We start from the raw sequence: 26667 nt of genomic DNA on the forward strand, positions 1-26667 counted from the left end.
TCTCAAAAACGTTCCTGAGATTCTGGAAACGAGAAGCATCTCTACAAGATGAGCATAACAACCATTTCTTCAAGTTAGTGGAAGCCCGAAGCGACATACTGAACCAACTTGAAATAACCTACTTTACCAAAATCAACCTACACCTCAAATCAGTCAATAATTTTGACACTTGCCATAGGACTATGATTTTTGAATGATTTAAAAGTGTAGTTGATTTATTTGATATTCATTAAAATCGTTATTTATGATTCGATTATATTGTGAACCTGAAAGGGGCAACACTTTGCAAAATTCTTTCATTCTTCAATAAAGAAAGGAGAAAAAAACATTTTCAAACAGTACAGTCTCAAATGAGGAAGGTCCTTAAAGCAATTGTTGCTTATTCTACCTCTGTTGTACAAAAAAAATGAACGAAGCCAGAAGAAGGAAGCGCTTCACATTTTTGAAGGCAAGTGGTCCAAGAAGCCAGAAAGTCTGGAGAATTGAACTTGTGACACTCTCCTATGGCATTAGCAATTCATCAAGAAAGATTATCGTTTATCTCATGCTGAGGGCGATAAGCATCACCAGACAGATTATTTTCCCCAACCATCAATTCATGTTCTCTAGAAGATTACATCATAAAGCCATGAACAAGTCACTACCTGCACTCTGGTTATACTGTGATGCTGGCTCAAGTCTTGATACATTATTGCTACTTCTTCTATGCTGATCATTTTCTTTGTCAAGATGATATTCATTATGTCCTTCAGAAGATTGCTGAATTTGAATTTGAGGACTTATGGCACAGAATAAGACATTGGAACATAATCTAGCCTTATATGCCTTTTATATAGGGTAACATTGGTTACAGGATTCCAAAATTTGAAGATGACAAATTTTACTGTCAACTAAACCGTTCCATAATTCGAAAAGAGTGGAATATATTGAAGCAGCAGAAGAGACAGTTTGTTGTAGCAATCATTGCAAGTAAATGCACCAACAAAAATCTTCAAGCCCATCACAATGATGTTTATTTCTTCCAGTAAGGTTGTTACGCTGGATGCCACTTACAACAAGGTCAAATTCGACAAAACTACTCATCAATTGCTCCAACCGATCATCATTCAGTTCTTGCACATCTGTTTTCAAAAGTATGCCAAGACAGTAAAAGGCAACTTCTGCATCATTGATCCCAGAGAAAAGAGACAGGACATTGATACCACCATGGAACATGTCTCTATACAGATCCTTGTGTATGGTTTTTAGGGAAACCTAGAAGCATTTCCACCTCATCAGATTCAAGTGGAACAATTTTATTCTTTTCAACCCATACCAGATTCCATTTTCATCACTCATCAAGAACATACTTCTGGACACTCGAAGGTGGCTCATTGTCATAAGCTTCAAGAGCCTTACAGATCCTTTCTGTCAATTTGGCACTTCCTGTACATGTTTATAAACAGTTTAACTTTGTTCTTGGATCCCATGAAGGCCATCATTTCTTTGTCAATGGAAAAGCATCAGCACATGGAGGAAGCAGAATAAGAGAAAATATGTTCTCAATTGGCAGAATTATGAATATAGCCCTTTTCAGTGTAGTAGCATGAAAATGCTTCGAATCTACAAATTCTGGCTCTACATCGAATAAGTACTGTGATATTCCAGTCCAAACATTAACTGGAGCAAGTTCCATGTGCTCATAGTAGAAATAAGAAGACTCAATAGCATCTTCTGGAAGTGTTCTTTGAGTTATCTGATCTGGTTTGGTATGAACCCCAAAACCAATCATTGGATTTAAAAGATGAATTTGCTCATAGTAGAAATAAGGAGACCCAATAGCATCTTCTGGAAGTGTTCTTTGAGTTATCTGATCTGATTCGGTAGGAACCCCAGAACCGATCATTGGAATTGAAAGATGAACTGCATGATCATCTTCATTAAGAAGCTTCTTTTCAAGCTTCCTCTGCTTCTTCCTTTTCCACAAATCATAGCCCAAGTTTCGCCTTTGCTTGTAATTGGGATCATTGCATAATGGCTTCCTATCTTCTACCATAAGAAGTGCATCAGTAACCTTAGCCATTTGATCAGCACATATAAAATCTGTCAATTCTGCAATTGATGAATCTGAACCACATCTCTCCATGGTTATTGAAGCCTCAACCTCTGAGAATCCCATTTTTGTCAAGTATAACAGTTTACTCTCCTCATCAGAATCAGAATTCATGATTTCCTCGATATCAGAAGAACTATCAATATCTGTGAAATCATCCTGAAAGATCGCTTCATAATCAGATGAGTTGTTATCAGGATCAACATGTTGCATGGGTGCGGATTTTTGATGAGCTTGTACCATTGTATATGTAGTCTTGCCATTGCATCAGATTACTGTTTGCATAAATTGGTTTCTCTCACAGAAAAGTATATTTCAGAGATGGCCTTCACTGAAAGATGATAAGCCACTGTGTCAGCCTGGAACGGATTACCAAGCTATTTTTACTACTCTGTCCGACTAAATCCCTCCAGATACAGAAAATGGTCACCTCATTCAGAAGACACATATCTCAGACGTTTCTGTCAGAATGATTGAGTACTTCTTAAGTTTGTGACAATATCAAGAGAATTTCTCCAGTTACTTGACAATATTATTGTTTAGTGACACCAGAATGAGTGTATTCAGGATAAACATATTTGGAGCACGAATAAAGCCACAAGTATCCACCACAGTGTATTGTAAAAATTGAACCTTGTAGGGATCATGATATTCAAGTCAAACAGACGTCGAGAGTAAACCAGAAATAAAAAATTGAGGCATCTAGAAAGCCCAATTTAGACAGATCTAGAGGGACATATTGAAGGCCAATTTCTACCAGAAATAGAATATTGGGGCATTTTGAAGGCTCACAACAATATGAATATTTAGGCGTTTTTGGAGGCTCATCTCAACAAGAAGTAATGTTGAGCACACTTTTAACATCTGTATCAGCAAATGTTGGGGCATTTTAAAGGTTCCTTCAGACAGATCCATGTGGGCATTTTGAAGGCTCAGATTAACAAGAAGCAAATATTGGGGTATGCTGAAAACCCTTTTCAAACAGAATCAGAAATGTTGAAATATTCTGAATATTTATCAGCAAAATGTTGGGGCATGCTGAAAACCCATTTCAATCAGAATCAGAACTGTTGATGCATTTTGAACACTTGTATCAGTAATTGTTGGGGCATGCTGAAGGCCCACATCATCATCTGTCAAGATCATTGACTTGAACAGATATTTCCAATGAGACAGAAATGTATGAAGAATGAAAATGGTGAAACAATGACAATGAAGCTGACTATACATAATTGTTTCGTTCATCAGGCAGTTACATTATGATCATGTTTTTGAAAAAATATCTACTCAGCAAATATGTTTTCAAAATACCCAATCTTCTTAACCATGTGTCACATGATAGCGTGTCCCTTGTTAAGCTACATCACAATCGCATGAATAAAGATGGTCCCTTTGTAGACCATTCGATCCAAGGATCAGTTCCTCGAGACCTCGAAATCTGAATTTGGCCTTTTGTGTGTCGGTGATGATTGGAAATATTTCTTTGAGATTCCTAGCAGTTAGTTTCAACCATAATGTTGAGATTATGAAGCTGTTTTTCACATCAGTTTTTTTGCTTACTTGATGACATTGAAAAGGGAGACTCGACTCTCCCTTATATTACTGTTATTCCCGTTGTTATTGGGATCATCATTGCTAGCTAGGGTGAACTGAGTTTTCATCTATTTTGGTTTTATCATGGGTGTTTCATCCCCATCGGCAAGAATTCCATGAACCTCTTCCTGTACATAGCCCCTATAGATGATATGTTTCTAATTCTTACAACGCTCATTACAGAAGAAAACGTGATCAGTATTATATTTGCCTTTGCCCGATATGAAAACGTGATCAGTTGGTATCTCCTATTCAATTCGACACTAGTACATTTTGTGAATTTGACCAACTTTTTGGTCATACTAATATCACACTTGAATTCTCCACTGAGTTTTGCTCTCAAATGGTCTTATGACATCATTCAAAAGCTTTGAACACTAGGCAAAGAGCTTGAATGATTAAGAAATCTTGGCAGAAGCCACAGAAAAGGATGAATGTGTTGTCAAACGCTTTATGAACGTCTGAGCAAAAACCACAAGAAAGGATGAATGTGTTGTCAAATGTTTTACAAACATCTGAGCAGAAGCCACAGAAAAGGATGAATGTGTTGTCAAGTGTTTTACATCTCGACAGAAACCACATGAAAAGATGAATGTATTGTCAAATGTTTTATGAACCAGTGATTATGGTGCTGAACCAATGTTGTGATCATATGGTTTCCATTTTTGATCCAAGATGAAGTCTGTCTTCTTCAACCCCAAGATTAGAAGTTGAGATATGATGAAGATTTCTTTCCACAGAAGGAGAGCTGAAATTTTAACAACAAGAAACTATTGGAGCCAACTAAGATCAAACAATAGGTTGTTGTTAAACATCTTTACATGATATGGTTTGAGTTGCTTTGTTCGAGATCCAATTAGATATGGAGACATGAAAGGAATTGGAATAAATCCTCCTTGTGATATGTTTCAAGAGTCAAATCAGAACAAACTCTACTCTCTTAATTAATCCCTGCTGAGTCAGGCATATCTACATCTACACTCTTCAAAGATGATAGATTCTCTTTTTAAAGATGACAGATTCTCTTTTCAAAGATGAAAACTTTATGGGATTTCTACACAAGTCCAAACAAATAAAATTGGTTTTATCCAAGATAAAATGGGGCATTAAGGTCATAATTCTGACTACGACAAGAGTTCCACAAATAAAAAAAATTCTTCTGAGACTTTCATGAAGCAAAGAATACATAAAGATACAAGTTGATCAGATAGTTCTTCAGAAATGCAAGCTTGATAGCATAAGTTGCTACACTGATATCTAGAGGTAATCCTGGCAATAAATGATGAAGTGAAGGAAGACCAAGTTCACCACTTTGAAGTCAAATGAAGATTGCATCAACATTCATGCATTCATAAGAACATCATTTGCACAATAGACAATGCATTACATTGATACATCTGAGTGCATTCAAAAATGAAGTTTTACAGATCTTCGGAAGAACAAGAAGATTCATGGTAAGAAATACCTTACAAGAAGAAGGTATTCAAAACCGTAAATACAGGAATCACGCGAACATCTGAAGAATAGATGGACGTAATCCACAAAAATGAGCATTATTTTGAGATTGGGGCATGTTACCCAATCAACATGTTATTTTGAAAAATAATGAGAAAATGATTTCCATAGTTTCTCATTCAATCTTTTCTAAAAATGAAATTGTTGAAAAGTAAGAAAACGATTTCCTTAGTTTTTTTACTTAGTAAACTATTTCCCTCATCTGTATGTCCTACAGTGCATGATGTTTCCAAAAAGCCTTCGGGAGCTTTTTGATGTTTTCAAAACCTTAGGGTCATCTGTAAGTCCTTCAGTGCATGATGTTTCCAAAAAGCCTTCGGGAGCTTTTTGATGTTTTCAAAGCCTTCGGGTCATCTGTAAGTCCTTCAGTGCATGATGTTTCCAAAAAGCCTTCGGGAGCTTTTTGATGTTTTCAAAGCCTTAGGGTCATCTGTAAGTCCTTCAGTGCATGATGTTTCCAAAAAGCCTTCGGGAGCTTTTTGATGTTTTCAAAGCCTCAGGGTCATCTGTAAGTCCTTCAGTGCATGATGTTTCCAAAAAGCCTTCGGGAGCTTTTTGATCTTTTCAAAGCCTTAGGGTCATCTGTAAGTCCTTCAGTGCATGATGTTTCCAAAAAGCCTTCGGGAGCTTTTTGATGTTTTCAAAGCCTTAGGGTCATCTGTAAGTCCTTCAGTGCATGATGTTTCCAAAAAGCCTTCAGGAGCTTTTTGATGTTTTCAAAGCCTTCGGGTCATCTATAAGCCCTTCAGTGCATGATGTTTTCAAACATTTCCATCCTGCTCAAAAGAAGCCAAATGAAAAAATTATTGTCTTTTTCGTCTTTGCTCTATTCTTGTTAACACAAGGATGAGCAAAGAGGGGCAGCTGTAGACATCATTTTTTTCATTTAAATTTTATTATTATTATTAAATTTATTATTACTAAATATTATTATTATTAATATATATATATATATATTACAAGCCCAAAGGACCCGGAGGCCCGTTTTACAAATATGGAGGCCCGGTTATCAAATCCCAAACCCAAATGGAAACCCTGAATTGATTTGGGGTTTTAGCTAGGGTTTTCAAACCCTAGCCCCCAGCCGCCTCCAAGATTCCAGAAGGCCAGCCGCCGTCAACATCATCAGCCGTTGGATCTGGCAAGATCCAACGGCCCAAAAGGGTTCCAGATTGAAAACCCTAGGGTTTCTAACCCTAGCAGCCAGCCGTTTCCAGATGCTTCCAGCCGCCTCTGATGATTCCAGGTGGTCCAACAGCTGCTGCCGATACTCCAGAACGTCACGAAGCAACCCACGTCGAGCCCTATGGTGAGTCACCACCATAGCTATGGTGACTCACCGGGCCTTTTATCCTTTGGACCGGTCTGAAGCCATCACCGGTGGTGGCTATAAAAGCCACCGTCCCCTGCAAGAAAAAGAAGAGGACAACCAGAAAACGGGAGACAACAACACCAACAGCAAGCAATCCAACCACCGTAAAACACCAAAATAACGAGATAAAAATCGAAAGAAATCTTACCGAGGAAAGCCACACCACCACCGGAGTAACCACACGTATCCACGCTCCACAACAAACCTTCGAAAACCGAAGGTATTTTTTATAGATTTGCTCCGATTGAGAGCTTTTTAAGGTAAACAAATACCGGAATCGTCATTAGGACGATCCGATCTACGTTGTGGTATAAAGTTTTATTTTCCGGCCACCGGAGGCGGTGGCCGGCGGTGAGGTTGGCGGTGGCTATCGGCGCCAGAATTCCCTCCGGTGAGGGAATTAAGAGAAAAGGAAGAGAGAGCTTTTTCTCTCGTTTTTGAGAGAAGAAGAAGAAGAGAACAATGAGGCTGCTGGCCCTTCGGGCCAGCTATGAAGGGGTATATATACCCCTTCCCGAACGACGTCGTTTTGGGAAGGGGTATATGCGTAATTTACATGTATGGCTAAACCCCTTCCGTAGCCATCTAAGTTTTGTAATTATTCATTTTAGTCACTAAAACTAATTTCTGAATGTTCTAATTCAGTATTCGAATTTTATTTTATTATGTTTTAGTCCTTACCAGTATTAAATAATATATTTAGGATAAATATCACATTTAGTCCCTAATAATTTTAATAATTCTATTTTAATCACCTATTAAATAATTAATGCCTAATTATACTACTAGTATTTATATTTTATGATAATTCTAACCATGTCTCTTAAATATTTATATTTTATAATTTGATCACTAAATTTTATATAATCTTAATTTTAACTATAAGTCTTATTATTTTTACATTTTAGGTTCATATATTTATGAATATAATCCAATAGTTTTAATATTATTACTTTTGTTTTCTTTCATTTTAATTATTATTATTTTATTTTATTATTACTTTTGATATATGTTTAAATTATTATCTTCATGATTATTTTATTATTATTATTAAGTTATAAAAATATATATAATATTTATTTATTTATTCTATTTGTTTATTAAATAAAAATCCTATTTATAAATTTAATTTTATAAATTACTTTTAAGAAAAATAAAATATTTGATATATTTTTTTTTAATATCAAAGGAAAGAACTGTCTTAAAACACCTAGAAGCTCTTTTCTGATATTTCAAAATAAATAAATATCTTATTTATATAAATTAATAAATTTACTTAAAATTATAGTAATAAATTTAAATTAAATATATTTTGAATTTTTGAATTTCTAATAATAGAGACAATTTTTAATTAAAAAGTACTAATTTTGGGCGTTGTAGGGGTGCTAATCCTTCCCTAAACGTAACCGACCACGAATCCATTTTTATTATTAAAAAGAACGAATTTTTGGTTAAAACGCATATCAGTTTATCTTTTAATTGATGTTTTCTTAAAAACTCTTTTAAAAGATATTTTTTAGGTATTCGACCTACCTGACCCAAAAGGCCGATGGCGACTCCCAAATTATTTTCAAAATCATTTATTCACATCACTTTTCCCGTCAAGTAAATATTTCGTGCCCGGACGAAAACGGGTTACGACAGTCTTCATCGTTAAAAAGGAAGCTTTGTCCCTAATATTGTTGTTTTAATATATAGTTATATCAAACACATTAAATAATTTTAGTGATTAAATGAAATATTATTCTTTTTAGATGTCTTAGATCCGAATAAGTACGTCTGTTGGGTGTATGTGCTTTATTAATTAATTAAGAAAATTATAAATATATATTACTTTTTAATCACTCCATATTATTTCAAAAATAATATACAATTATATGTAAACAAATATATATAACACTAATGAATTCCTTGAACGGTCTTGGTGGAAAAACTATTATTATTTTTCGATAATCCGAGTTGGTGGGAATAGTACTTGGCATGGGCAAAGTACTAGTACAATACTGGCCACGGACATCAGCATGAATGACTTCTTTTCTAGCTTTGTATAGGCGTGAACCACCACCATCCTCAACTTCTTAGAAGGAAATTCTTGTAATTCTTAGATAGATCGTGACTTGGAAGAACGTGATGAGTTGCTTCGGGTATTGAAACATAATTTAGTTCAAGCATATGGACATATGAAAAATCAGACGGATAAGCATTGACGCGAACTGGAACTAGAGGAAGGTAGCTGGGCGCTTGTGCGCTTGCAACCATATAGACAATTGTTGTTACGTTTAAGGAGAAACCAGAAGCTTGGTCCACGATTCTTTAGCCCTTATCGAATTGTAAAACACATTGGTCATGTGGCCTACAAACTGAAACCACCGGATTCCACCCACATCCATCCCATATAAAGGACAACCTCTTCAATAAATCACTCCTTTGCTTAAGAAAACATGTATGCTTTTTCTATTTACCTTGCCTCATTTGAACCTATGGTTGAAGAAACCGGACGGTGGTTGAACCACTTTTGAACTCCTATTCGCGGTTCAGTCGATTTTATCCAAATGGTACCATCACTTTAAAAATGTATAATTAATAATTTTATTAAGAACATTAAAAAAGAGAGAAAATGATAAAAAAAAGTTATAAATAATATATTATTTTTTTACTATTTTTCATTCTCGAATTCAAATATTAACCGGTTCTTTAATTTTCCGATTCAATCTATACATTTGAACCGACAAACCAAGTGATTCTCCATGTGGATTGATCTGGTCTGTTTTCTACAACATTATTTAAACCCATGGCTATGGAGAAGGAAACATCCTTATCAGAAAACAAAGACCAAAACTTGTTTACCCATGTATGGGCTCTTTCATATGCATGCGTAATATGAATTTCTTCCTTTGAAATGTCAAGCTTTTTTATTTTATAGTTTGAAGAATTCGTCAGCCAATGATTTTTTATAAGGTTAATACGTAAAACAGTCATAAAACCACAATTGATTTGGTATATAAAATAAAGTAATTCCCAATTGCAGCATATAAACGTGTAGTCGGCCACCATGTTGTCCTATTAAAGTTGTTTTTATGACCTCGTAAAACCCTAAATTACAAACAAAGACAAACTCAAAGATAATGTTTTAATACTATTCAAGTTATATTTATGGCTATAAATAGGCTAATAACATGTGCTAATTTCACCAATCATTCAACATAATTGCTCTTTAGCTATCGAGTAATCATATACAGTGATCATGGGTTCCCAATCTCTTTCTTTCTTCTCAATCACCCTCCTCCTTTTCGTAATGATTCAGGCTGTTTTTGCAGATTTGAAACACAAAAGCACCTCTCCTTTTGAGTATCTTCAGCACCTTCACGGATGTCATAAGGGGGAAAACGTCAAAGACATACATAAACTCAAAAAATACCTGGAAAAGTTTGGGTATCTGAGTTATAAGAACAAGACTCATGTCGATGACGATGACTTCGATGAGTTGCTGGAATCTGCCGTTAGAACTTATCAGTTGAATTATAATATGAAAGCAACCGGAAGTTTGGATGCCAATACCTTATCGAAGATGATGAGACCACGATGCTCGGTTGCGGATATCGTAAATGGAACTTCAAGGATGCGATCCAGCCGAAAAAGGCACCACCATTCAGGATCAAAATTGTTCCACACGGTGTCACATTATTCGTTTTTTGACGGACAACCGAGATGGCCGGCTTCCAAGTACAGCCTGACTTTTGCATTTCTTCCGGGGACTCGAGCGGACGCGATTAACCCGGTTTCGAGAGCTTTCCAAACATGGGCTGAAAACACACATTTCAGGTTTTCAAGGACTGAGGACTATGTAAATGCTGATATAAGAGTAAGCTTTGAAAGTGGGGAGCATGGAGATGGGTCCTCTTTCGATGGACCGGGTGGAACCTTGGCTCATGCTTTTGCACCAACTAATGGGACGTTCCATTACGATGCAGATGAAGAATGGTCTGTGATAGCAAACCCAGGTGCGTATCATTTGGAGACTCTGGCATTGCATGAAATCGGACACCTTCTTGGTTTAGGGCACAGTTCCATTGAAGGGGCCATCATGTATCCCACTTTCAGCCTTGGGGAAACCAAGGGTTTGCATGGGGATGATATTCAAGGAGTCAACGCTTTATATAATCTTTGAACAACTATTATACGTATATTACTGTTGTAATTGTTTTAGCTAAAATTTGTTTTATTGTTGGATCATATAAAGTTTGAATAAAAAAGAGAGAATAAATTATTTGTTTTACTTGCTTGCCCCTGGCTCATCTTGCTAAAAATGCATTTTCAATAGTCTAGGAATTCCATGACAAATATATGTATCGTGGCATCAAAATTGTCATGCCTAACACTACAACAAAATAGGTTTTAGCGGCGTTTTTAAGCGCCGCTAAAAACCTTTGTACGCAAAAACAAATGCCACTGAAAGCGCCACTAAAAGCGCCATTGAAACAAACGCCGCTAAAAGTTATGATATTTAAATACCGCTATTTATCTATTTTTTGTGGCATTTTATCCCAAAAACGCCGCTAAATGTTCTGACATATAGTGGCGATTGTTCCAAAAAATGATGGTAAATGTTATGTCATATAGTGACGTTTGTGAACGTAAAACGCTGCTATTGACTATCTATATAGTGGCGTTTTCTGTATAAATGACGCAAAAGATCTCGAACTTTTGTGGCGTTTTTCAAAAACACTGGTATTGACTATGTATTTAGTGGCATTTTTTATACAAACACCGCGAATTAAAACTAATTTTTTCAAATGCTATTTTCTACTCTTTTGTTACCCAAATTTAAAATTTTAACCTGCAACATTATCCAATAAACTTGACATCCATAACAAGAAACTTGAAATCCATTGTAATAAATCAAAGTTTACATTAAAGTAAAATATAATGTAGTTCAATATTGTTAACTAGAATAAACAATAATAACACCTAGGATGGTGGACTATGTGGTACACCATCATCTAATTCAGATGCAGCTGAAGATGATGCTCGGCCTGAGCAATTCTTTACTTCATCTCTAAGTCGCTGCAGTCGACCCTTGCAAATGGAGATGGCCTGTTAAAGTTAACTAATATTAAATAGTTTATTTAATCTAAATTCAGGCTGCCATCGAAGCTTGGGCTGCTTTATACACTGCAAAGATAAAAACAAAACATAAATGCTACGCTGTTACGATTCATTATCTCTCTCGAAAGACCATGCATCAGTCACTAGTGTTTGATATACGAGTTTCAAACCTCTATGGATTTCTTCAAATACAAGAAAAATCTTATAAAAATTCGATCATACAAGTGTTGGATACACGCTCTGTAACACCCCCAACCCGTATCCGACCCGAATATGAGTTCGAGGTGTCACATCAACATTTCAAATCGTTTACTTTTACAAAATGGAGGAAAAATTTAAAAATACTTAATAATTTACATATATCAACTCAAACTATTTACAAAAACTGTTCAGAGCTCATACATTTTAATTCTTTAAATACATGCCAATAATATAATACAACAAGAAAACCTACTGTTAAATCTCCTAATCTTTGCAGAAGTTATGTTGTCCCCTCTGAATAGCTTCTCCGTGGAATTTCTCAAATCCTACGTGTGAAACACTCACACACTAAGTCATAGACTTAGTGAGACATGTAAATACATAATGTAAACTATAACTAACTAACAAATGCATGTACATAATTTTGTAACACAACACCATGCTTGTATACATACATAAATCATCATTAACATGATTATCATTACTTATATTATTATCACTAATTCTTTTTTATCATTTGAGCATATACTTGGCATTTCTATACACATCATCGAACACATATGTCTTTTCACAAAAGAGCACATATAATATCATGACAATTGATTTATTTATTCTCTTTAAAGCCCATGTATACTTATGAGAACTTAAGGTATGTGAGTACATAGAGGTTGTGCACATATGTTGTCACCACATCTCATATAATTCCCACTAGGGGTGCGTAGATTTGTCCCGAAGGACCACTATGTCCCGAAGGACCACATATCACATATGTCCCGAAGGACCACATAGAACCCTTGACTCTTGGCATGCCAACTATACCCCTAGCTCTCATAACACGTAACATGGGCATTATTAATTATATTATTCACACATTCTCATATTCATATCACATAGGCATATAACTCATAACTCTTTATCACATATCATGTAATATTCTTATAGAGTATCATATCTTCTTATCATGTATTTCATATCACATGTTCTTGTTTTCATATGGTCACATAGCTCATGTCACTTAATATCTTATGTTCACATATCATATATATATCATGTAACATTCTAATAGAGTCACATCATTTATCACACATACATACATTCACATAAACCACATATGTATATCACTTAACATCTAGACATATGCCTTCATTCCTATACATCTAACATCATATCACTACATGCTTATGTTCCCGTATACATATAGCCTAAAATCAGAATTAGACTCATCACAAGTCTTAATTCCCTTACGTAACCAAATCTTAAAATCATGTACTCACTTGGGTCTCAATTGACACTACCGAGCTCTTGTTCTATTATGCGAATCTTACTCTGACGACCTATTCGAACTTTGCTTTCGATCAAATATCTACATGAATATAGTCCAATGAATATCGGGATTGAATTAATCAATAATATTCAAACCAAAGCAAACTAAATAAAACACTACTTCCTTTTTTCCAACCTAAGTAGTATTGGTACTACCCTCACAGTACTGATACTTCTACTCTAGGGTACTGATACCCTACCCAGGTATCGATACCAAAATTAGCTTCGACGTTCCCTGGTATTGATACCCTCTACATTGGTATCGATACTCCTTCCTTATGGTATCGATATTGTTCATACAAGTATTAATACCCCATACATAAATTCCTTATAATTTACCTGGTAGTATCGGTACCTACTCAATCAGTACCGATACTACAAACCCAGAATTCAATCTTTAACCCAAAAATTCAACACTTTACCCCCTAAACTCTACCTGTTTGCCTCTCCTCATACCTTAAAACTTATCTATACATACTTAAACCCTCTTTTAACACTATAACACTTCATTATCTTCAATATCTCACTATAACTCTTAAACCAAAGAATTTCATCAAACTTTACATGTGTTCTAAATTCATTTCTAATGCTTTAGACTTATTAATCCTTCTTATGACAAGTCAAATTCATAATTAAAACTTCAAAAACCTCTTCATTCTAACAATTTATTTATTCACCCTGTTTACAATTTCCTTTCTAATTCTCTCTTCTTGTTGTTTTGATCTTATATAAGCTTTCCTTAAGCTTATATAACACTCAAAGAATAAAACCCAACTTAAAATTCAAGAATTAACCATCTAAATTAAAACTCACCTTTGAAGTTTGAGCACACGGGAAGAAGAAAGCAAGAAGAAAAAGAGCTTTCAGATAACTCTCCAAAACCCACGTGTTTAACTCTTATTAAGAAGAAAAATATCCTTTAAGAGAAAAAGACCATAATACCCTTTCAATCTTTCCATTATTACCATTTAATCCAATATTGAAATATTCACATTTAAGTACTTGAACTTTTTAATTTTTCTAAATTGATCCTTAAATTTAAAAAATTTCCATTTTAGTCACCAACCCTGATTTCGATATGTTACACACTCGAACCCGATACTCAGACTAAAGTTTAAATATGTAATATTTATACATAAAAAGGAGGCATAACAACGAAAGAAATAAGATTTACATAAAGAAAAAGGGATTCTCACGATTTGTTTTTTCTTTTGTTAGAAGGGACAAGAACTTGGAAGTTGTTGTGAATATTGCAGTATATGCCTTGGTTAGGATCTCCTTATATCTGATCTTGAACGCCGATAAGAGCAAGATTTCAATGGTTTTATCACCAACCATATCATATGAAAACGGAAATTAGTTATTGAGAATTCACTTTAAATATATTATTTCTACTTTTCATTTTTCTTAAACTACTCTACCTAACAACTATATCCTACACACATTAAAACATGTATATCGAAATATAATCCTTTGTACTTATAAGACCTACTAGCTAGAGAGCCAAGGGATGGACTAGGAGCACATGTAACACCCTTAACCCATATATGTCTCAGTATACGAGTCAAATATGTCACATCAACTTGTAAAACATTTACTAAACTGAAATTTGTCTAAAATTTTGATTTAATTAAAAACACTTCTATTTTAACTTTAAAATATGTTTTATGAATATCTTAACTTATAAATAAATTCTTTGTCGTAGAAAAATAAATCCATTTGCTAATCAATAATTTTACCAAATCATACCTTTTCGTAAAATCTTTTTAAAAACATAATAATATAACTATTCTTTTCATGCATAAATATCGATAAAACTATACTACAAAAATAAACTAAAGTAGTTCTAGTTTACTATTACAAACCATTTAAAGATAAATACGATAAATATAACTATTGACATAATTATGCATGCCACTAAAAGTTAAAAGTAACATTGTAGATGTCTTACTGATATTGATGATATGTATGTCTTTCCAAAAAGATGCTTCGGTGGCTCCTTACTACTCGTACTTATCCTTAATCGAACCTACGCATGAAAATCATCACTTGCTAAGTATAACTTAGTGAGGTAGTAATAATTTAAGGTGAGAAAAATCTAAAAATGTCATAAACATAAATAAAATAATTCAAATTAAAATATTAAACTGTCAAACCTACTTTTCCAAGTCGATTTCTTCACTGAGACCTGAAATTTCTTTTAAATCATGAACTCGTGAATATTCTGATAAATAATATCTGATAAAATAAGCATATCATGCTTTCTGTCAACTAGAAATCATTCACAACTTGCATATTCATTTTCATAACCCAATACATATTTATGAGAACATAAGATACGTGAGTAAGGTGCGCACTATGCACAACACGGTGCAAATCGTAACTGATACTGAGATATGATACACTTCAGTGCAATCATAACCTGAACACCAACAGTGCTAGACATTGGTACACGAATGTACCAAAGCTGATATGATAACATTGATACACAAATGTAACAAATATGATAATGAATAAGTACTCAACTAATGGCATGCCAAGTGTACCAATAATTCTCATTATACATACAATGGGTTCATGTATTATAATTAAATCCATCATCAAAATATCATGCTTGGGCAATTCACACCCTAAATCATAGTTAAATAAATAATTGCACTCACCTTTATCTCACTATAATATCTTTTACGCGATATTTCTAATCACATGCTTTTCCTTTTGCTTTCGAATCGTCCAAATTGCTATATTTGTCTTGGTCTGGCAATACCAAATAATAACACAAAGTGTTCGAACTACATATTAGTATCATACTAATATAAGTTGATTTTAACATTCGGAATTTTATAAAATAAAATCGGAATTAAAATGATACCACAATAAATCATATCTCCACTAAAATTTCTAACTTCTCAAAAATACTCATACAAATCCATGAATATTTATTTTCATCCTTAACCCTTCATCTTTTGCTATTTTAAATAAATAAACCACAAGTTATGAATTCTATTTAGAATTCACGTCAACCTTTCCAATTAGTTCATAATGGTCCTTCAACATTATGATCATTTCAAATTAATTATAAAAATTCCAGCACTTTAATAAAATGTTTAAATCAATACCTCAGCATTCCAACATTTATAATTTCAATTCAAACATTTATAATTTCAATTCAAACTTTCCTAACTTTCGATTTTCAACTATTTAACTTTATAAATTTGTAATTCAACCCCAACTCAATATTTATTTCAAAATTCAACATACTAATAAATTTTCCAGCATTCAATAATTTACTCAAATAATACTTATTCATTTAAGAACTTGTAAACAAGTCCCCAAGGTTTTGGAACCTTTCGAATTCCACCTCAAAATTAACCAAATCTGCAATTTGGGTTTCAAACAACTTTCCAACCAAAATTTTAGCATTATAAATATCAAAATCAACATTGAATCCTTGAAATATTTCAATCTTACAAAAATATTCCATAATTCCAAAAACTTGTAAACTAACCCTTTTTCACTTTTAAGGTTCCAAATTGATCCAACTCAATCTCCAAATAACATGGAATACTTCTAATATCATTTCCAATCCATAGGAAAATTTTCAAAATTTTCCCCAATTTTCATCCCTATGGCCGAATACATTGAAGTCACCTATGGGGACTTTTTGTTCAATTTCAAGCATGAATTCAACCTCCTATGATTAAATTCATGCATTTCCAATAATCACAACATCAAATTGAATCAAAATCTCATCATTCTCACAAACCCTAACATGGCTAAATCTTGTTTACACATGTATAATTAGTTCTAACTATTGTACATGGTTTAAAAATGAGCACTAACATCAAAAACATAAAAATCTTACAACAACTCTTTAAAATCACTAAACTCTTCATAATCCTAATCATCAAATCTATCACATAATCATCTTCACCATGAAATTTTGGTTCCAAATGATAGAGAATTTCATGTAGATTAATTCTCTATCTAATAGCTAAACTCAAAAATCAAGTAAATAGCTTCAAAATACAAACTAAAAAATTCTTACCTTGGAAGAGAGGGAGTTTTGGCCTTGAGAAGAAGAAATCTGAAATATTCTCAATCTTTATTATTTTTCTAATGTTAATTAGCCTTAACACATGGCTAATATAATTTAATTTTTATTCAATTATTAGGAAATTCAATTTTTGCCATTAATGAAACTTAAAAATTACCAATTGACATTGTCATATTCTCCATTAAAATATTCCTTGGTCAAAGATGAATCAACTTGGCTTTGAATTTTGAATTTGGTCATGCAATTTTTGAAAATTGTATTTTAGTCACTAAAATTCCATTGTTTCGCTCAAATCTGAAAATTTGCACTGTTCTGAGCCAAATTTCTCTGATCTAAAATATGAAAGTAATATTTCCAACTATTTTCTAACATCCTTCAAATTTTTGTAAAATTCCGGTTCGATTTGAATATCCGATTTCAATACCGAACTTTATAGCTTTTAACACAAATCTCGTACTGAAAATCTGATTCCCACTAAAATATCTGTTTTAATCCAATCTATTCATTTACATGCTAAAATATATAAATTTAAAAAAAAAATACAATTTCGGTCCCTAAACTTTTGAAAGTTTATACTTTAGCTACTAAACTTTCAAAACTTACATTTTAGTCACTAGACAAAATTTGGGGTATTACAATTCCTCTCCCTTAAAGAAAATTTTTCCTCGAATTTTCCCTTCATATCTACATACCTGAATTAAACAGACGTGGAAACTTTTTCTTCATATCTTCTTCTAGTTCCTAAGTTGCTTCATCAACTTTATAGTTTCGCCAAAGAACTTTTACAAGTGGAATCGTCTTATTTCTTAGTTCTTTGAATGTAACACCCCAATATTTAGTTAATTATAACTTTCACGTGGGTTGTTCATAATTAGGTAGAATGTGGACAAATTATTAGGTTAGATGGAAATAAAATAAGGATTGTTCATCCACTTGCATTGAACATTTTCCTCAAGTGTTTGCCCCAACACTCCATCCTTATCCATATCTCTCTGTTACTGCCTTTGATCTCATCAAGTCTGAGAGTAGGAAATATGGACAAAGGGAGCTTCAAAAAGAAGGTCATCATGTTGTCGTATTTGAAAAAGTCGACAAAGTTGGTGGTACGTGGCTCTATAATACGCAGGTGGAGACCGACCTGTTGGGCATTTACCCGAATCGGAAAATTGTTCACAACAACCTTTACAGATCTCTTAGAGTCAACCTTCCTAGACAGGTCATGGGATTCTTGGACTATCCATTTACGAAGAAAGAAGGTGGTGATCCGAGACATTTTCCAGGTCACGAGGAAGTGTTCTGGTTTCTCGAGGATTTTGCATGGGACTTTGGGTTGATAGAGTTGATTCGATTTGAACATTAAGTGGTTTAGAATGAAGCAGAATTTCATTGGGAAATATCTTGAAGTTTTGAATGAAGAACTAGCAGTTTGATTTCATTGGTGGCATTATATATTTTATATTGGTTTTCTCTACGTTTCCACAAGTTATCACTCTTTATACCAGTGGTACCAATCAATGGAAATTGAGCATTTTCCAGATGTTCCAGAGGTTATGGTCGTCACTTGGAGTGACATCTGAAAAAAAATGGAATAGAATCACTATCGCGCGGAGGTGTTGTCATATATTATGCTTCAGTCTTCATGTACATCTGGGTTTTCTCCACCCCTGTTGTTTCTTTGGTGTTTGGAAGCTATTTATATATATGAATTAATTGGCTTCACGTACACTTTGATGAGGCTTTCTCTTCTCTCTGAATCGCTAACTACAAGTCGTTCACTCGATTTCACATAAACCGTTATGGTGATCTTGAAGTTTCACTCTTGCAGTCGATAAGGTAAAAAAAACCAATTTGTATTAACTTGCTGTTGTGTTTCTCTTTAGGTTTCTCGTCGCGTTTTGCATTTATATATGCACGCCATTAGCTCATGCTTGTGGAAGAAAGAACATTCCCATAGATATAGCAAGGAGTCAGTACACTAGGCCACCGAACTATGTATTGTTGATGTTAGTGGAGTCAATGTTAATAAAACGAGGCGATAATTCTATCTAAAAAAGAAGAAAAAAAAGATAGTGGTGCTCACCGGAAACGGACCAAGTGCCACCGACATTCTAAGAGAGATTGCCCCACTTGCAAAACAAGTTCACCATGCTGTTAGAGGACCTAATTTCCGGTTGAAAAAGCTGGAAAAACATGATAACGCTTGGCAACATTCAATGATTGAATGCGCACATGAAGATGGTAAAGTTGTATTCCGAGATGGATCAATTGTTGATGTAGATGTAATTATTAATTGCACTGGGTACAAATACTATTTCCATTCCTTAAGTCAAATGCGATAGTTGCTGTAAACGATGATCGTGTTGGACCATTGTATAAACATGTATTTCCACCCAGCTTAGCCTTGGCTTTCTTTTGTAGGATTAAATTACAAGATTGGTTGTGTTCGTTAGAAAAGATTGGAAGCTAAAAATCAAGTTGGCGAGATGGAATTCAAGAGTAATATTTTGGGTTTTGTTGAAGTCTTAAGTCCGATTCCGAAGTCCGTTTCGCCAAACTCGAACCCGATAAGCTGTTTTTTACTGATTTATCACTCGATTCGATCCATTTTTCGGAATTAAGCTCCGTTTTTTTATGTAATTTCTGTTGATATGCATCTGAAGAATTATTGGAAGATGATTTCAAGATCGAGGGTGTTTGAATGGAATTTAATGGTCGATCAGTATTGCACGGAAATTGAGCTAATACTTTACTACCTCTTTATGCTTTATGGAACATGTGAATATTGGTAAATGCATGAATAAGATAATATTAGTCTCATACGTGTAGTTAATTAATTTCTACACTCGATCCGAATAAGATAAAAATTCGGTAACTGATTATAGTTCAGATGACTTTTATAAGAAATTGATGGATTGTTAGAATTAAAATTACAAGTTCTGTGGTTAGTGATAAAGGAATCAGCTTAGATCTGTAACATATAAATTATTTCATCAAAGGTACTTGGATGGGAAATTATGAGAATATTCCGGTAGGGTAAAATTACGAAAATACCCTTATGTTGTAAGATGACAAGAATTGCCCCTGGAAGTTGACTAATAACTCTGAAAGGATATATTAATCTGAGAAAAACTACAGATGTGCATAAGAAATACTAGTTTGCTTAGAAAATTTGGATAACCGGGTTTTAACCCAATAAGGTTTATGCAAGATACGAGAAGTCTATTAAGGAATCATTTCGAGATCAAAGAATGTTCGGGAAAGCAATTAACCATTGGATCTCTAAAGTATAATTATTTTCATTAAGAGTTAATACCGAAATTATTTGGTTAAAAAATTACGAAAATGCCCTTGAGAGGTAAAAATAGTCCAAGTTGACTCTGAATGAGAAAGTAACATGAGAATTTGTTTTTAAACCGATAAATTACTGATTTGATTGTTGAGATCCTATTTTTGTACAAAAAATTCCTAATAATCTGTTAGTAACATCTGAGAAGGCATTTAACCTGAAAATCTCCAACTTGAGTAAGTACATGAAGAATAATAATTTATCGATGGTGATATTTTGTCAGAATAGTTCGAAGGGACTGACATAAATGATAAGTTTGAATTAAATAATAAGACCATACGGAAGGAAATGATTGAAATATTCTAGATCTGTAAGATGACCAAAATACCCCTGTAATGGAAATGGTTAAAGAATATCACCAAGCCAGGAATGAATGGATATCCTCAAGCTTTGAAATGAATGGAATAAAACTGAACATCAAAAATGACCAAAATACCCTTATGACCTAGAATAAGTAAATGTCTTGGATTAATTAAGAAATCCAAATAAACATGGATGTTGTGCTACCAGTAAAAGTTATGGAACGCAGCTTAAGTGATCAACCAACGCTAGTGCTATATCATTACCTGAATGATATAGGTACCACTTGGATGTTTGTTCGTCTTCTCAAATTTGGATATATGATAATTCTTGAAGTACTTGGCTTAGCTAAACTCTAGAGCGCATACAGTAGTAATAAATGGGTATTCGTGTGACAAATCAATCACGAATACCAGAATAACTTTATTATATGACTAAATTGAACTGAAAGGAAGTACAATATGTATTTGAAATTCAGAAACGTCTGAATTATTCTGGAAAACTCTAAAGTAACCGGGATAGACTTGCTTACTAAACGAACCAAGTAACCTCAATGACTGAGGATTAATTAGGTGATTGGATTACTTTGGAAACATTGTTGAAATTACATGATGAATTGTCTTTATGGGTTATTAACCATGAATCAAGTGCGTCCGTATTTCCTGATATCGTTGAAACGTGGAGATGAAATAAAGACCATTGGAAGATCTATTCATCGATGATTACGAATATGATCTATAGATATGCATTATGGTATTAAAGAGTGAATACCCTAGAAGGATAATGAATTGACTTGTTGACATGCATCAGTCTAGGAGTTGTGTAACTCGAGTTGTTTGATAATACGATCGATAATCATATATTGTAAATGACTTGAATCTTTGATTCTAGATTTTTATCTAAAATCACTTCGATCATGTTTGAAAACGTAAGTATCGCAGAAGGAAAAGATTCTGAATACCTCATTTGGTTCAATTGGGCTGAAATCCTATGAATTCAAAGTATATTTTTGAATACCCCTGATTGTTTGGGTAATGAAATCACTCTCAGTAAATCCGAATCTAGAATTATTTTGTATAAAGGTTCCTGAACGTTTTTCTGATGTACATGAAAACATAGTGGAATTCTAAAGTATCAGCCTTAGATGTTTGATTAGATCGGTTAGAAATCGATTCTCTTCAATAAGGTTTTGCTCCTGTAATTCGATCAAATTGCACAAGTTCATGTTATCCATATTAATAACTATATAAGACCTCTGAAAAGTACTTGGATTCTCTAGTGTGTTCCTTATATTTTAATAAATTGTTTTATTGTTTTAACATGAGGAACACTGAAATCTATGGTTATTGTTTTATGGATGCACCGACTTAATGGTGATGGCTTATGGATTTGTATCATGGTATAAATTGTATCTTGGAGATACTGATTTGTAAAGTACATCTCCGATTAAGCTGGAAAATTTTTATGGATCTAAAGTGACTCTTAGGTAGGCTCTGCGGCCCTGAGATTATTTTCGGGTAGGCCCCGCGGCCCTAAGATGTGTTCTTAGGTAGGCCTCGTGGCCCCAAAACTTTCTTGGGTAGGCTCTCAGGCCCTAAGATGTTCCCTTAGGTTAACTCTTTATACGATGGGTTTTTAAACCACTATGAGATTTTACTGAGATATTATTTGTTTAGTGTACCTATCATGATTTTATCGTACTGTTGGAACACACTAGACATCCTATTCAACTTCATGAAAACGTGATAGTATAAAAGGTTTCTTATGAACTGAGATTCATAGCATCTACTTGATGAACTACTAATGGAACCCCAAATTATCCCGCAACTGGTATACATTTGATTAAATAAGGAAATTATGGCTTTCCATTTATCTACATGTCCTTTAGCATCATCAGGTAGTTATGTATTACTGGGCTTTCCGAAGCGCACTCTATTACTCACCATTGCAGGTTAAAAGAATTGTACCAGTGCAGCTATTGATATCAATAAGGGAGTTCTTCTGGCATTGCTTACAGAGTATGGTACATGTGATTAGGGGGCATGTAATTGTATTTTGTTTTATATATGAGTCTGAAAATTTTGTTTTTATTTTTGAATGCTGATAAAGTAATTATGAGTTGCATGTTTTAATAAAAGTTTTAAATTTTCTGCTATTTTTACAGTGGGTCGCTCCGGTGGCCCTAATGTGACACTCCATATCGGATCGGGTTATCCGCATCGGTCTGAGGGGATTATATTGAATCCATGTGCTAGAATCTTTACTGGCTCCTCTTCGTATGATAAGTCTGGCTGAATCTCAATTTCCTCCAGTGTAATCACATATGAAGGATCTAATTGATATCTTCGAAGCATCGATACATGAAATACAGTATGAATCTCGTCCATCTCTGGAGGTAACACCAACTGATAAGCTATTGGTCCAACTCTCTTTATAATCTCATATGGCCCAATGAATCTTGGACTCAATTTCCCTTTTTGTCCAAATCTCATAATCTTTTTCCAATGTGACACTTTAAGAAATACCTTGTCACCTACTTGATATTCAATCTCTTTTCTTTTTAAATCAGCATAAGATTTATGTCTATCGGCAGCTATCTTGAGATTATCTTGGATGATATTCATTTTGTCTTCCACCTCCTTAACCAGATCTGGACCAATTACATCTCAATCTTTTAATTCATATCAATTCAGTGGCGTCCGACACTTTCTTACATAATGTTTCAAAAGGAGTCATTTTGATACTTGATTGATAACTATTGTTGTAAGCAAACTCTGATAAAGGCAAATATTTTTCCCATGATCCTTTGAAGTCAATAACATACGCCCTTGGCATGTCTTCAAGTATCTAAATAGTTCACTCATATTGACCATATGTCTGAGGATGATAAGATGTGGTGAAATTTAATCTAGTTCCCAATGCTTTATGCAGAGATTTTTAAAATCTTAAAGTGAATCTCAGATATCTTTCTGAAACTATCAAAATAGGTACTCCATGAAGTCGTACAATTTCTTTGATATATAATTCTGCATATTTATTCATAGAATAATATTCTCGAACTGGAATGAAGTATGTTATCTTCGTCAATCTATCCACAATCACCCATATTGAATCTTTCTTACTAGGTGTCAGAGGTAAACCTATCACAAAATCCATGGTAATTCGTTCTCATTTCCACCGAGGAATGGAGATAGATTGAAACAACCCCAAATATACTTGGTGTTCTGCTTTTACCTGTTGATAGGTCAAACATTTAGTAACAAACTCAGTGATAGCTCTTTTCATACTTGTCCACCAATACCGACTCTTCAAATCTTGATACATTTTATTTACTCATGGATGCATAGTCAAAGGACTATAATGAGCTTCGGAAAGATGATATTTCTTCAGTTCTTCGTCATCTGGTATGAAAATTCGATTCCGATAATACAAACATCCATCATACTTAATTTCAAAAATATGTCATTTCTCATTTCTTGCTTGCTCCATTCTATCTAGACATTTCTTATCTTTATTCCGAAGGTCCTTGATTCGATCTAATAGGACATGTCTCAATCTCAATTCTACAATTAATGCATCATATGTTCCCATTGATAGTCGTGCATCTAACGCTCTCAAAGCAGCAAAGGTTTTTGGGATAAGTGCGTCGGTTACCACATTAACTTCCTAGGATGGTAATCAATAATCACATCATAGTCTTTGAGAAGCTCAATCCATCTCCTCTGCCTTAGATTTAATTCTTTCTGAGTGAGCAAATATTTTAAACTCTTATGATCTGTGTAAATGTGGCATCGCTCACCATATAAATAGTTGTGACATATCTTCAGAGCAAACACTACAACTGCTAGCTCCAAATCATGTGTCGGATAATTTCGTTCGTGTTCCTTTAACTGCCTTGAAGCATAGGCTACCACTTTACCTTCTTGCATTAGAACACATCGCAAATCATTATGGGACGCATCACTGTAAATTACATAATTATTTCTTGACTATGGTTGCATTAATATTGGGCCCATGTCAGGATCTTTTTAAGCATATCAAAGCTTTCTTGTCACTTTTCAGTCCAGATAAATGGTACATCCTTTTGGAGTAGCTTGGTAAGTGAATATGTAATTATTGAAATATTCTTCACAAATCTCCGATAATATCTAGCTAATCCCTAGAAACTTCAAACTTCAGAGACATTTTTCGGAGTTTTCCACTTCACTATAGCTTACACTTTCTTGGGATCTACTATAATTCCTTCTACTGAAATCACATGCCCCATAAAAGCGACCTCTGACAGCCAAAATTCACATTTTTGACAATTTAGTATATAACTTTTTATCTCGCAACATCTGTAGTACTATACAGAGATGTGCGTCGTGTTCCTCCTTAGTCTTAGAATACACCAAAATATCATCAATAAACACAACCACAAATTGATCTAAATACGACTGAAACACCTGATTCATCAAATCCATAAATGCTGCTCGAGCATTGGTCTATCCAAACGGTATCACAACAAACTCATAATGACCATATCGGGTTCTAAAAACCGTCTTTGGAATATCTTCCTCCTTTATCTTCAGCTGATGATACCCTGATTGAAGATTAATTTTCGAAAATAATGAAGCACCCTTGAGCTGATCAAATAGGTCATCAATCCTCGGAAGAGGGTATTTATTCTTCATATTCAGTTTATTCAGTTTACGATAATCAATACATATCAAATTGATCCATCTTTGTTTTTAACAAAAAGTACCAGTGCACCCCACAGAGATACACTCAGTCTAATAAAACCTTGATCAAGTAGCTCTTGTAATTGCGCCTTTAATTCTCCGAGTTCTGTTGGAGCCATTGAAATATGTGCAGTACCCGAAAAAACATCAATTTTAAACTCCACTTCTCGATCAGGAGGTAATCCGGGTAAATCATCAAGAAATACATCTGGAATTCTCGATCAGATGTCTGGGTATCAATCATAATTGCTAAGAAAGTTGTACAACCTTTTCCCATCATTTTCACTGCAGTCATTACTGATATCACATTGGGCAAATATTTCGCTTTTTCTCTAATTACTATTATTTTGGTATCATCTACATCCTTTATAAATAATTGTTTCATGTGATAATCTACCCAACCATAATGTCGAGATAACCAATTCATGCCCAATATAATCTCAGACTCATAAAACAGTAACTCCAAAAGATTCACCGGGAATACGACCCCTTGAATATTTATAGGACAATTTCTGTTAATCCATGTAACTCTAGCATTATGACCCAGTGGATTTACAGTTATTATCTCACTATTGATGGGTTCTAGCTGAATATTTTTATTTTTATTTTTAACTAATTTGAGCTAATATAGAAATGCGTAGAACCCAGATCAACCAAAACAAAACAAAAAGCTCATCATAAAGATAAAAAGTATATCCTATGATTTCTGGGTCGTCATGATCCTCACTAGTCTTGATATTATAAATTCTGGATGGAGCACGAACATTGGACATGGAGGCTGTCTCTGAATATCCCCCTCATTCTACCTCTGTCTTGACTATATCTCTGAGGCATTGCCACAAATCACTCTGTCTGAACAAATCCCTCTCCTGCCATCGGGCAGTCTCTGATATAATGACCAGGGTCTCCACATCAAAAACAAACTCCTGATTCTGCTCTACATTCACCAGAATGATACTTTCCACACCTCAAACATAATGGGTGTTGTCCTTGAGACTGAGCTGATCTGCCAGCTCATGTAGTCACTGTCTGTGTCTGACG

At 34.2% G+C, this 26667-nt stretch overlaps 1 protein-coding gene across 1 annotated transcript; it reads left to right on the top strand.

Annotated features, from left to right (window-relative positions):
- The first annotated feature begins 9813 nt into the window (after window positions 1-9813).
- Window positions 9814-25263, top strand: LOC120122933 (metalloendoproteinase 3-MMP-like). Its single transcript, XM_039141971.1, has 2 exons — window positions 9814-10763; window positions 25249-25263. The coding sequence occupies exon 1, from the start codon at window positions 9817-9819 to the stop codon at window positions 10738-10740; it is 924 nt and encodes a 307-aa protein (XP_038997902.1). The 5' UTR covers window positions 9814-9816; the 3' UTR covers window positions 10741-10763; window positions 25249-25263.
- The last annotated feature ends 1404 nt before the right edge of the window (window positions 25264-26667 follow it).

The sequence above is a fragment of the Hibiscus syriacus genome, unplaced genomic scaffold (assembly GCF_006381635.1).
Source record: "Hibiscus syriacus cultivar Baekdansim isolate YM2019G1 unplaced genomic scaffold, ASM638163v2 tig00110388_pilon, whole genome shotgun sequence".
In the NCBI taxonomy this organism is placed as follows: domain Eukaryota; kingdom Viridiplantae; phylum Streptophyta; class Magnoliopsida; order Malvales; family Malvaceae; genus Hibiscus; species Hibiscus syriacus.